The sequence below is a fragment of the Aethalodelphis obliquidens genome, unplaced genomic scaffold (assembly GCF_003676395.1).
Source record: "Aethalodelphis obliquidens isolate GAN/ISIS:26980383/991018 unplaced genomic scaffold, ASM367639v1 scaffold63, whole genome shotgun sequence".
Taxonomy (NCBI): Eukaryota; Metazoa; Chordata; class Mammalia; order Artiodactyla; family Delphinidae; genus Aethalodelphis; species Aethalodelphis obliquidens.
The window spans coordinates 2,212,011-2,224,417 of NW_020838007.1; the positions used below are offsets into that span (position 1 = coordinate 2,212,011).

General features: G+C 63.1%; 1 protein-coding gene across 3 annotated transcripts in view; it reads left to right on the top strand.

Moving 5' to 3' along the window:
- The window catches only part of TBX1 (T-box transcription factor 1), a 20,604-nt gene extending 15,089 nt beyond the window's left edge, over window positions 1-5,515 (top strand). Inside the window, exons 2-8 of one of the 3 annotated variants that reach the window (XM_027088616.1) lie at window positions 50-164; window positions 1,994-2,095; window positions 2,777-2,948; window positions 3,339-3,494; window positions 4,111-4,178; window positions 4,265-4,365; window positions 4,648-5,515. In XM_027088616.1, the coding sequence (XP_026944417.1) occupies window positions 100-164; window positions 1,994-2,095; window positions 2,777-2,948; window positions 3,339-3,494; window positions 4,111-4,178; window positions 4,265-4,365; window positions 4,648-5,123 (1,140 nt within the window). In that variant the 5' untranslated portion in view covers window positions 50-99 and the 3' untranslated portion in view covers window positions 5,124-5,515. The other 2 variants (XM_027088615.1, XM_027088617.1) reach the window with 2 other exon arrangements.
- The last annotated feature ends 6,892 nt before the right edge of the window (window positions 5,516-12,407 follow it).

The following is a 12,407-nucleotide window of genomic DNA, read 5'->3' on the forward strand; positions in this document are numbered from 1 at the left end:
ACCGGCGCCTTGGCGGCGGCCGCGCAGCTGGCCCCGGGGCCGCCACCAGCGCCGGTGAAGAAGAACGCGAAGGTGGCCAGCGTGAGCGTGCAGCTGGAGATGAAGGCACTGTGGGACGAGTTCAACCAGCTGGGCACCGAGATGATCGTCACCAAGGCCGGCAGGTCAGGGCGCCCCTCCCTAGCGGCGCGCCTCGGTCCGACGCACGCGAGCGGGGCCGGCAAGCGGGGTGGGGGCGCGGCCGGCTCCTTCGCTCCCGGGTCCCGGCTCCGGCGACAACCGCCTGGCGCGCGGGCGGAGGGGCCGGCGGAGGAGCGCGGCCGCCCGGGTGCACCCTCAGCCCCAGGACGCCGGCGCCTGAAGCAGGGGCCGGCTCAGCTCGCCGGGCCCTCCCAGGGGCCTCACCAACTGGCAGATCCCAGTGGATCCCAACTTTTCAGAGGAAACTGCCTTCTTTGGTTCCCTAGTTCAGTCCATCCGGGCTAAATAGAGGCGCAGCCCGGCCATGGGGCAATGGTCTGGAACGTTGTAGGAGAGAGTTAAGACCCTTCAAAACTGTGCTGTGTTTCAGGGGAGATTGCTATCCAGTCTTCTCAGGCCTACGTCTCGGGCGATGGTGGGGCCTGGCTCTGATGCTGGGGCCGCCGCCTTCAATTGGCCTGTGTTTGTTTTAAGGGCCCAGAGAGAAGGGGAACAAGTTTTGCGATGCAACCAATTTGACCGGCAGACAAAGGCGGGTGCCGGTCTGTGTCTAGTGTACACAGGAGACACCAGCTCTGGGTCCACACAGCCAACGGGAGCTCAGGGCCTGTTTGCAGAGCCTGCTCGTGGTTTCTCTTTCCGTGCCGCGGCGTCCGCCCTGGGAGCCTGGGGCCTGTGCCCAGCTCCAGATCAGGGGTCTTCTCCAGGCTCTCCCGCTGGCCTGGGCACTTGGCCTCCCCCCGCCACCCCATGAGGACTGTGCCCCAGCCTCCGGCCCAGTCCAGCCCAGCAAGGGCCTCGGCGGGGCCAGGCTCGCCCCAGAAGCCAGCATTCTGCAGCCCTCTCCGGCCTGCAGAGGCGAGGGCAGGCGTGGCAGGCTTGTCCAGGAGGGCTGGCATCTGTTTTCTGCCCATCGCCCGCAAGGAGTTGCCTGTGAGGGGAAGCTGCAGGACCAGCAGGTGGGGGCCTCATGCTGTCCTCCAGGGCCCAGCGGCCCACACTCAGGGCAAGGCCGGCCCATGGCCAGTGCCCAGGGTACGAGCCACAGAATGTCCTTTCCAGAGCCCGGGTCAGTCACCGAGTCGGAGCCCAGGGAGGGGAGAGTTAGGGGACCCCAAGGACACAAGCCAAGTCAGCCCTGAGTAGCTGCGTCTTGGGAACTTGCGTGTGTCCCCGAGGAAGGTGGGGAGACTCCAGCACTGGGTGGGAGGCAGGGCCTCAGAGTCGGGACTGTGGACTCCAAGGCTCGGCCTTACTGGAGGGACTGGGGAGCAGCCGCAGATCCAGCCGAAAGGGCGACTGGGACTCCTCAGAATCACACGGGCTGCCTCGCTTTCACTTTGTTTGAGCCGGGAGCTTAGGGCGGTTGATGAGATCGAGCAGGGGAGGCCTGCCCGAGGGCGGAGGATCCCGGGGGCCGGTGTTACTGCCGGCTGAGGCTAGCTGGGGATGGGACGGCTGGATCGGCAGTTGCTAGGCTGGGTCTACATGGGCAGAGTTGGCGGAAGAAGCCAAAGGCCTATGTTCAAGAGTGGAGGCTTGGCTCGAGCACTGAGTTCGCCATTGTTGTGTTTCTAAAAAGGGGGCAGGGGGCTGTCCTGCCGTCCACTCGCCCTCGGCTGGGCAGGGGCTTGGTCGGGTTAGTCAAGCAGATGAGTGAGGGGAGATGCGATGAGGGGCCTCCCCACCCAGCACAGCGGCCGGCCGGGCGGGGAGGCCATGTCCTGGGCTGGTGGAGGCGGGTCGCCCTGCCCTCCCCAACCTGAGGTGACCGAGGTCCCACCGCCCCCAGGCGCATGTTCCCCACCTTCCAAGTGAAGCTCTTCGGCATGGACCCCATGGCCGACTACATGCTCCTCATGGACTTTGTGCCCGTGGACGACAAGCGCTACCGGTGAGCGCCCAGCTGGGCCTGGAGGGCGGTGGGTCCCTGCCTGGCCAGGCTGGTGAGGGTGGGTGGCCCAGGACAGTAGTGACCGGTGCCCCCTCCCCACTCCTGCCAGATCCCAGACCCACACGCCCCATCCCCAGCAGTTCTGGGGAGTGGCCCTCAGGGGGTCATGCAGGCTGGGCCCCCACCGTCTGGCCGCTCGCACACAGCCCCTGCCTTTTCCGTGTCCCCCTCTCCCGAGAGGTGAGCGCCGGCACCCCGTCCCTTCCCCCACCCCCCGGGAACGCTGGGCCCCAGAGCTGGCAGGAAAGGTGGGGTGGCCAGGAGAGATTATGCAGGGCGGGCCTGGCCGCCCGGACAATTAACAGCAATTAATAAAGAGAACCTGGTCCGCCCTGCGCCCTAGGCCGCCGGCGTGGCCCAATCTGGGCTCCCGCCGCGCCGGCGACACAGGAGGCCCAGAGCAGCGACCCGCGTGCGGCGAAATGTGGCGCCAGGGCCCGGCTTCCTCCCTCTGGTCGCTTCCTGCCGCTTGTGTATCAGGACAGGGAGTTTTCTCTTTCCTCATATTGCCCCTGGAAAAGCTCCCCGTTCACCTGTGGGAACCTCATCAGAGGCACCTTCGGGGTTCCCTTGGCAAGGCCCTCACCCCAGCATGCTGTGGCCCCTGCCCCGGCGTCCCAGGTACGCCTTTCACAGCTCATCCTGGCTGGTGGCCGGGAAGGCAGACCCCGCCACGCCCGGCCGCGTACACTACCACCCTGACTCACCGGCCAAGGGGGCACAGTGGATGAAGCAAATCGTCTCCTTCGACAAGCTCAAGCTGACTAACAACCTGCTGGACGACAATGGCCATGTGAGCGACCCCCCCAGGCTACCGCCCTGTCCCCCAGCAGGCCCTCGGGAGTCCCTGCTGACTGGAGCCAGAGGCAGAGCTTGGGCAGCTTGGGTGTGGATGAGGGACAGACCGAGGAGAGCTAGCCCTCCGGTCAGGGGCTCGGGGACTGGTGGGTCACACTGCTTCCCTCTCCCCACTCCTTGTGTTTTGCTGGAGGCTTTTTAACTGGAAAGGATGGGGCCGTGCGGGGTGGGGGGTGAGGGCAGCAGCCTTTGGAATCCAGGCAGTGATGCCCCACGGCCCAGCCTCCTTTTGGGAGCTCAGGGTTCTGCCGAGTTGTCTGGAAGCTCACTGCCCGTCCGGACCTTGGCTGGTTTCCTAGCTCGGCCCTCACCACCTTTCTTCCAGATTATTCTCAACTCCATGCACAGATACCAGCCACGCTTCCACGTGGTCTATGTGGACCCGCGCAAAGACAGCGAGAAATACGCCGAGGAGAACTTCAAAACCTTTGTGTTTGAGGAGACACGCTTCACTGCAGTCACTGCCTACCAGAACCACCGGGTGAGGCCCTGGGTGGCCCGGTCAACACTTCTGGGCAGGGGTGCAATTTTCAGTTGCTGCCTGGGGGACAGAAGGTTCCATTCCTGGAAACCCCACTCGATGGCGCCCCACCCCCAGAGCCTCAGGCCACCCCCTCCCCTCTGCTGCAGGCGGACCAGCCTCCTATCAGGTTGACCTCTCAAGGGGGAACTGTCACTGTGGCCTGAAAGTTTGTTTTCCAAACCATTCCGGAAACTCCCCATCAGGGGCCTGATGCGCAGTTTACCCAGATTCCTAGGGTGCTCCTCCACTCTGGACCACAGCGGGGTGGGGGGTGGAAGTGACTACATTCCCATCCCAGCCGGGGGAGCAGGGTCTCTATCCTAATCACTTGGGACGGAAAAGACAGGTTCTTTAGCGAGAAAGGGGTCTCCCCAGCACCCCTGCCCCAGGAGAGAGGCACAACCCCTGCGGGGGAGAGAGCAGTTGTGAGCCAGGCATTTCTGGTCAGCGGAGAGTAGAGGGGCCCTTACTGAGTGGGGGAGGGCTCTCCTAACGCTCCCCTCCGCTCCACCGAGGTCCGGTGGCCCCAAGAACAGGGGCTGGAGCCGGGTGTTCAGTGCCCGCTTTCCTGCAGATTACCCAGCTCAAGATCGCCAGTAACCCTTTCGCCAAAGGTTTTCGAGACTGCGACCCCGAGGACTGGTGAGTGTCCCCCGAGGAGACGGCGAGCGAGCACGCGGGCGCATGGCCGGGCGCCTCCTGACACGCTGCCCATCTCCCTCCCGCAGGCCCCGAAACCATCGGCCCGGCGCACTGCCGCTCATGAGCGCCTTTGCGCGCTCGCGGAACCCCGTGGCCTCACCCACACAGCCCAACGGCGCTGAGAAAGGTAGGGCCGGGGTCGTGGGATCTGGGCAGACGGCAGCGCCCGGCCTCGCCCGCGCCGCAGGGGCGCTCGCGGCCTTCGCGCGCCGGTTGCACAACGGCCGCGGCGGCAGGCAAGCGCGCACTCGCCCGCCCGGCCCGACGGCTGCGCCTGCCCGCCCCGCCCGCCGTCCCAGTGGAGGGCGCGGGCCCCCGGGGAGGGCCCGGGGCTGGGCAGGGGCGCGGAGCGGGGGCAGGCGCGTTCTCGCGGGCCTCTCCGCGATTCAGCCCTCGGCCCTCCCCGCAGACGCGGCCGAGGCCCGGCGAGAATTCGAGCGCGACGCGGGCGGCCCGGCCGTGCTCGGGGACCCGGCGCACCCGCCGCACCCGCCGCAGCTGCTGGCGCGGGTGCTGAGCCCCGCGCTGCCCGGGTCCGGCGTCCCGCTGCCCGGCGCGCCTGGAGGCCGGCCCAGCCCCCCGCACCCCGAGCTGCGCCTGGAGGCACCCGGCGCGTCGGAGCCGCTGCACCACCACCCCTACAAGTACCCGGCCACCGCCTACGACCACTACCTCGGGGCCAAGAGCCGGCCAGCGCCCTACCCGCTGCCGGGCCTGCGCGGCCACGGGTTCCACGCGCACGCGCACCCGCACGCGCACCCGCACCACCACCCCGCCGTGAGCCCCGCAGCCGCCGCCGCCGCCGCCGCTGCTGCGGCTGCCGCCAGCATGTACTCATCGGCCGGGGCCGCGCCGCCCGGCTCTTACGACTACTGCCCCAGATAATGTGGGCGTCCGCCTGGGGGTCCGGTCCACCCAGCCCGGGGCCACCGCAGGCCCCCTTCCCGGGCCTCCAAGCCGTGGGGCCTCCATCCGCCAGCCCCAGAGCTGTCCAAGGACCTGGTTCCCTGGCCCCAGGGCCACCGCGGGTCCCTCCTCGGCCTCAAGGGCCCCGGGTCCGCACAGCCAGTGCCAAAGTGCGCGGTTCGCGCCGGAAGGAAGTGATATTTATTGTTCTCCGCGAGACCGCGACGTCCCCCGGCCCGGCTGGCAGTTGCAGTGTAGACGACCCGAGAACCCGTCTGCAGGCGGTGTAGATACTTGTAGATATTTGTAGATAACTGTAGATACCGCGCCGGCGCCGCCTTGATAAACGGTTTCGCCTCTTTTGGAAGCTGCCTGAGTGTCCATTTCTTTGCGTCCAGTCACATCGCGCGGGGTGTCTCGGGGAGAGCGAGTCCGGGCTGACTCGGGGACTCGGGGTCTCCCTGCAGCCGGGTCCTGGGCGGGGCGGGGGGGTCCCTGAGGTACGCTCCGAGCCCCTCCTCCCAGCCCCTTCCCGGCCACGCCTCCCTGCGTCTTCTCCCCGCCCCTCCCAGCCCGGCCAGAGCGCCCCTCCCCCACTGCCACCTTGTGGCCCCAGGTGTGCATCCGGCCTTGTTAAATTCCTCACTTGGCGGTTGTCCCTTTTGTAGAACTTGGGCCCGCACCCCTGGCCTGTTTTCAGGCCGGTGCCTGTCCTGTGTGTTTTTCCACGGAAGCTGGTATAACGGTCTTGGTCGTGCAGGACAGGACACTGTCCGTTGGGGGCTAGGAAGGGGAGAAGCCCTGACTCTTATCGGAAAGACAAAAACAGGTAGTTCTGCTCTTGTAGCATTTCCCTGGCTGGCCCTGGCTCAGGCCTGCGTTTTCCCCTGTTTATTGACTTTATTTGCTGTGAGTGTCCCCACGGAGTGACCTGGACGGGGCCACAATGACAGTGGTCATGAGTCATCTTGAAACCTGCCTGTGAAGCGTTTTTCCCAGGCCAGGTGGTGAGGGACCTATTAGCTCAACAACAGGGATGGGGCCAGAGGAACCCTTTGATTCCTCCCTTCCTGAGTCCAGGCAGGAAGAGCTGACAGCCTGTCAGCGTCAAGGCTGCCGACTTGGACACGAGACGGACGGGAAATGCAAGTGGCCGAGGTTTTGTCCCCCTTCTGTGCCTGACCCAGTGTATTTGTGTTGATCGCTGCCAGGAGGCACCACATCTCCAAGGACACAGCCAGGCATTTCCTGACGCCTGCCCTACGCTGGACTTCTTTCCCGGATGTGTTGGTCCTGGAGGCGGAAGTGACCTAGAGCTTAGCAATTGGACGACAGGAACTGTTCCCTTGAGGCAGGTCTAGGAAGGGAGGTGGTGACCAAGGCTGCCGAAGGGTGAGCTCTGGAGCCAGGGCCCTCCAGAGCCTCATGGGGCACCTGGTGCCCGGGCATGAAGACTTGCAGCACTGCCTGAGTGGCCAGCAGGCTCCGTGGACAGAGCTTCAGGAATGCACTCCTGAGGGCAGCCCTGGACACCACCACTGATGGACACCATCTACTCCCCACTGCACATCTCCCTCTGGGTGAGCCAGCTGTGCCACTGGGCTCCCCTGCTTGGGGGCCACAAATGCACCCAGCACCCCCTTGTCCTGGGAGGCCTGCAGGAGTGATGGGCAGTGGTTTGCCCTGTTGAACTAGTTTTCCCTGTGGGCGCCGGCCATCCCTTCGGGACCACTGTGGTTCTCAGGCCTCCCTCTCCCCACTGCACACTTTCACCATCCAGACTGGGGGAAAACCATGGGTGGAGAAATCTCTTTTTTGGTTTTGTTCAAAGCTAAAGTGAGGAGATGCTTCCCCTGAACCAACGCTGGCACCTGGCGTTTGCAGGTGAAAGGACTCAGCGGAGCGTGGCCCCTCCCAAGATCACCACCCACTGGAGAGGGAGAGCCCTGCTGCTGTCTGATGCGGGGCCGTGCACGCGCTGATGAACGGGACAGAATAAAGGTCAACGTCGGGCTCCCGGCCGGCTGCATTTGAGAGCCTGGCGGCCTGTGGGCTAGACCCTGCAGACGGTCGCCTGCCCTGGGGAACGGCCCCCAGAGGCGGGTTCTCTCTCCGCTGCCCCCACAGGTAAGTTGGCCTGGCTAAGAACTTGTCATACATGGGTCGTGAACCGGGTGCCCAGCCGGCTACAATGCATCGGTCAGGGTTCTCTATGTCAGACCAGTGTCCAGTCTCCGGTGAAGGGTGCTTGTTTGTTCTCTAGTGGGTGCTGTGCTGCCCATCACCCCCACAGACCACCATCACCCTGCCTTTCATCCTGGGGGTCAGAGGGAAGGGTTGGCTTAGGGCATCCAGCCTCTGCTGTGGGCTTTGTGTTTCAGAAGGGCGCTCGGGCCTCTCTCAGTCGCTGATCCTGACCAAGTGCTTGGTGAGCACCCTCAGCTGCAGGCATCCTCCCTGGGACCGTCAATCGTCTTCCCTCTTCCGGCCCCTCCTCCCACACCCCGACCCTTCTCTGTGTGTGGCTGGGGTCCTGTTCGCCCCTCCTCCTCGGGGGCTCACCCTCAGCTGTTGGATGCCCCCACAGGCATCTTCCTTGCGTTTCCCTGTCGGCTCAGAGGCCATGTTCCACCCCTCTTGCCTGTCCCCAGGTTCTGGCTGCCAGAGCAGCGAGGACGAGAGCTAGGACCAGGAGGGACCTCAGAGCTCTGGTCCAGGGGCTCTGGATTCTTCAATCCCGAAGCTCTTCAAACAACAACAACGTCCACTGTGTGAAAGAGGGAAAGTCGGGAGCAAGTGGAGGAGGGTGGGGCCTTCGGGCCCCACATCAGGGGTCTCAGGAGCCCAAGGACCCTGGGGTGTGGGGTGACAATGCCCAGCAGCAGGCGGCTCCCTGGGCCGGCTGCCGCCTCCCTCAGTCCCACAGCCTGAGGAACGTAAAGGGCCCAGCTCCCAGGGAGGCTCGGGAACTGCCTGCCCTCCCCATGCCCCTGGCGCAAATGGCTGGCAGTTCTGGAGACTCGCCCGGTGCCAGGCGCCCCGCAAGCCCGGCGGTTGCACCCCTTCACCTGAGTCCCCAGAGCCCCTGCTCTGGAGCCCTGTGACCCCAAAGAACTGCCCCCGCTGTTGTGAAGATGCTCAGGACTGACCCCCTGCACTGCATTGCCAGCCGTGGGATGCAGGTGGTCTGTTCGGTGGTCCTCAGGCCTGAGTTGAGGAGGGAAGGGCCCTGGCAGTTGTGGGGCTGCAGCCCCTTCCCTGGGGCTGGGGAGGTCCAGAGGGTATGTGGGCCATGGATGGGGGTGGGGGAGGGGGAGCGTGACACACTGCCCTCCAGGTGCTGCTGCAGATCAAAGCCACGTGCAGGCGGCCAGAGGGAGGTGGGGGCCGGGAGCTTCTTCTAGGACCAAAAGGATGATTCCTGTGGAGGCAGGAGTGTGGCACAGCTGGAGCTGGGTGCAAAGGGGGCGAGCCTGGTTCCACAGGCCCAGACCTTGGTTTCCCTACTGTGACGGGGGGACCCCTCCTCCTCCATGTGGGCCCAGTGAGGCCCTTCGGTTCTGCGGGTTTCTGGGCAGAACCTCCGCACAGGCCTGTCCCCATGTGCCTTCCGCAATATGGAAGCAGCTTCTGCGTCCTGACACAGGCCCAGCTGGGAACAGGCCGGGGACATGGCCCAGCCCTGGGAGGGGACGATGGGGGTGTTTGCTGGTCTACCTCACACGTTTTCTGTATTTAGAAAAACTCAAATTGTGCCTTTGATTCAATTCCCTTTCCTGCTTGTTGTACTACTTCAAACCAGATGGGTTCACGAGATGAAACTTCGGAATCTTGGCATCTCCACTTAACTGCTGCCAGGGCTGTGTGTGGGAAACAGCAGAACCAAAGGTATTTTGTTGAAAGCAGCCCACTTCGGGAGGAGCCGAGATCTTAATAGCAGCGATTAAATTATCTTCTTAATTATAAAGAGGAACGTTGACATCCTTTATCAGCTCTCGACTGCACGGAGCACACACCCAACCCGCTCCTCCCAGCCCCACCGCGGCGCCCCCTGGGCTGGGGGACAGCTGGGCCCTCCTGCGGCGAAGACCTCCATGCCAGTGACCCGGAGATGCCATCTCGGACATCCAAAGGCTCAGTCTTCCTTGGTGGCGTCAGCAGGAGCCTGCACCTCCGGTGGACGGGGCCGGACCTGAGGAAAGGCTCGTTTTCTCAGCCACGTGTGTGTGTGTCCACAGGGTAGGGCCCGTGCAGCTCTGGGGGCTACCCTCTTGCCCCGAAGACAGCCAGCCCCCCACCCCACCCCCAGGAGACCCCCATCCTCCGCAGCCCCTCCCCCAACACTGGCCCCTCCAGGACGATGCCCCTCCCAGCACTCCTGTCTTCCCAGCCTCCTCCTGGCTCCTCTTGGTTGTCCTAATCTCAGTTCCTCTCCCCTTTTTCCCATCTCAGAGCCCAACCTTTATCCCAGGATGCATTTTCTAGGTTTTTTGTGACCTTTTGTGACCTCATCACCCAATGAAGGTGGTGATGGCAGCCAGGCCAATGGAGGCCTTGTGCAGGGAGAGGACAGCGCTTGGGGTCTCTCCAAGGCCCCGGCTGCACTTGGACCTTCCCCCAGCAGGGAGGTCGTCCCCAAGGGCAGGCAGGTTCTCCATGGCAGGGGCCGCCTGGTAGACTGGGTTGCTACCCGGAACACAAGCCCTTCCCACATGCCTTAGTGCTCTGGGACCCCTGTGTGCCCGAGGGCCAACGCCCGAGGGCCAACCAGCCGCCGCTTCCTTTGAGGCCAGCAGGTGGGGCTCAGGGCTGCAGGAGCCCCACACAGCCGGGTCGGGTGCGAGGCCACCACCTCCTCCCCTCCAACGTTGTGCTGGGGACTCCGAGCCCCTGGGCGTGGCTGTGAGGCTGAAGCAAAATATGGAAGTAGCTGCGTCTGTGCAAACTGTCACCCTTCTGGTAACAGTGAGTGAAATCTTAAAGGGGCTAAGAAAAACAGGCAGCTTCCTTAAGACGCAGCTGGCCCGTCTGGAAGCTCTCTGGCCGGGCCCTTCTCCTGGGAGAGCCTGTGAGGTGGGGACTGGGCTGCCGCTGAGCCAGGAGGCGGGCACTCACCCACCCACCACCCCGCGGCTGGCTTATGCCAGCGAGAAGCCTCTGGCCATTTAGGGCAAGGTCACTGTCCACGGGGGTGGCCGAGGAGAGGCCACTCCCCACGCGTGCCTGCTGCTGTATTCCCTGACCAGACAGCGCTAGCGGAGAGCTGACCCAGCGCCCCGAGGAGGCGGGTGGCGGCTCTGCTTCCCCTTCTGTGGGCTGGGGTGTCCCAGGCACATTTCACCTCATTGGCTCTGATGATCAAGCCCTCCCTCCCTTTGGGTGGCTGGCTGGGAGGGTCCATTTAGAGATGGGGCCCAGGACGCAGTCAGCACCCCTTTCAGGAGAGCTGGACACCGAGTCGTGCCCACAAAGTGCTGCAGGGCTGGCCCCAGAGCTGCCTGGGCTTCACCTGCCACTGTCTCTGTCCTGCTATCACCTGCTTTCCTGAGTCCAAGGCCACGGGGGCCAATCCCGCCCTCTCATGGGCAGGCTGCGGGCGGGAGCCCCCAGGCATCAGGCAGCCCGACACCGTTGCTGCCAGGAAGGGGCCTGGTCTCAGGTGGGCCAGGACAGCCTCTTCCTCGTGCTGACCCGGCCGATTCGCTCCCGGAAGCCGGCCCAGCCCTGCGCTCTGTGGCTGGGTCCCTCCAGTGGTCAGCTGCTTCCATGCATGTGTCTCACCCCAGGGAATTAAGTTCCCAGAAGACAGAGATCCTATCATGTGTACACCCAGAAAATAACTTGACGATGAATGTAAAACCTGGATTAAACCACAGCAAGAGATCACTTCACACCCATTAGGATGGATGGATATTATCAACACAAAACAAACAGAAAATAACAAATGCTGGTGGGGATGGGGAGAAATTGGAACCCGTGCACTGCTGGTGGGAATGTAAACTGATGCAGATGCCGTGGGAAACTAGAGTTTTCACAAAAAGTGAAACATAGCATTACCATGTGACCGAGCAATTCCACTCCAGGGAGTGGACCCAAGAGAACTGAGAACAGAGACTTGAACCTGCACTTGTCCACTCACGCTCAGGGCAGCTCAAGTCACAGCAGCCAAGAGGTGGAAACAGCCCACCTATCAATAGCTGATCAATGGATAGAACTGATTAATTGAAAAATGGATAAAAAGATATGATCTGTCCACACAGGGGAATAAAAAGGAAGGACATTCTGACACTACAATGTGGATGACCCTTGATGTGATGCTTGTTGAAATGAGCCAGGCACAGAAGGACAAATCCTGTGTGGTTCCCCCTACATGAGGTCCCTGGGCTTGTCAGATTCAGAGACAGAAAGTAGATGGTGGGGGCCAGGGGCTGGTCAGGGGTGGGAGGAGGGGGAGTTAGTGTTTGATGGGGACAGAGTGTCAGTTTGGGAAGATGAAAAGTTCTGAAGGTGACAGTGGTGACAGCTGCAGGACAGTGTGAGTGTACTTGATGCCACTGAGCTGTGCACTTAAAAATGGTTAAAATGGCAATGATTTTTTTTTTTTTTTTGGTGGTACACAGGCCTCTCACTGTTGTGGCCTCTCTCATTGCGGAGCACAGGCTCCAGACGCGCAGGCTCAGCGGCCATGGCTCACAGGCCTAGCTGCTCCGCAGCATGTGGGATCTTCCCGGACCGGGGCACGAACCCATGTCCCCTGCATCAGCAGGCAGACTCTCAACCACTGCGCCACCAGGGAAGCCCCGGCAATGATTTTTAATGTATATTTAACAATTAAAAACCGCTGGATCATCCACAGTCTGCAAAAAAAATATGCTGTTCATCTCAAATTGATCAAGTCCTCACCTGTCTCTAAACCAGCAGTTTTTCACACGGTAGTTTTGTCCCCAGGAGCTTGGGCAGCATTTGGCGACACTGTCGGTTGTCACACGGGGTGGGTGGAGGCCGGCCCCCTGCAGTGCACAGGAATCTTCAGGGCAGGTGTCACAGGGTCTGGAGCAGCTCACAGTGCGGCCGCAGTGTTCTGAGCCCCTCAGCCTGCCTGGCACGCAGCTGGGTGGCAACTGGGTGGGCGAGCACCCATCCCACGGGAGCCACTCTCCTGGCTACGTGTCCACGAGGCCGGGTCCACCCAGCCCCCTCCACAAGCCCCCTGGTGCCCAGGGACCCAGACTTGCCATGAGGCAGGCCATCCAGCCCTGGGCT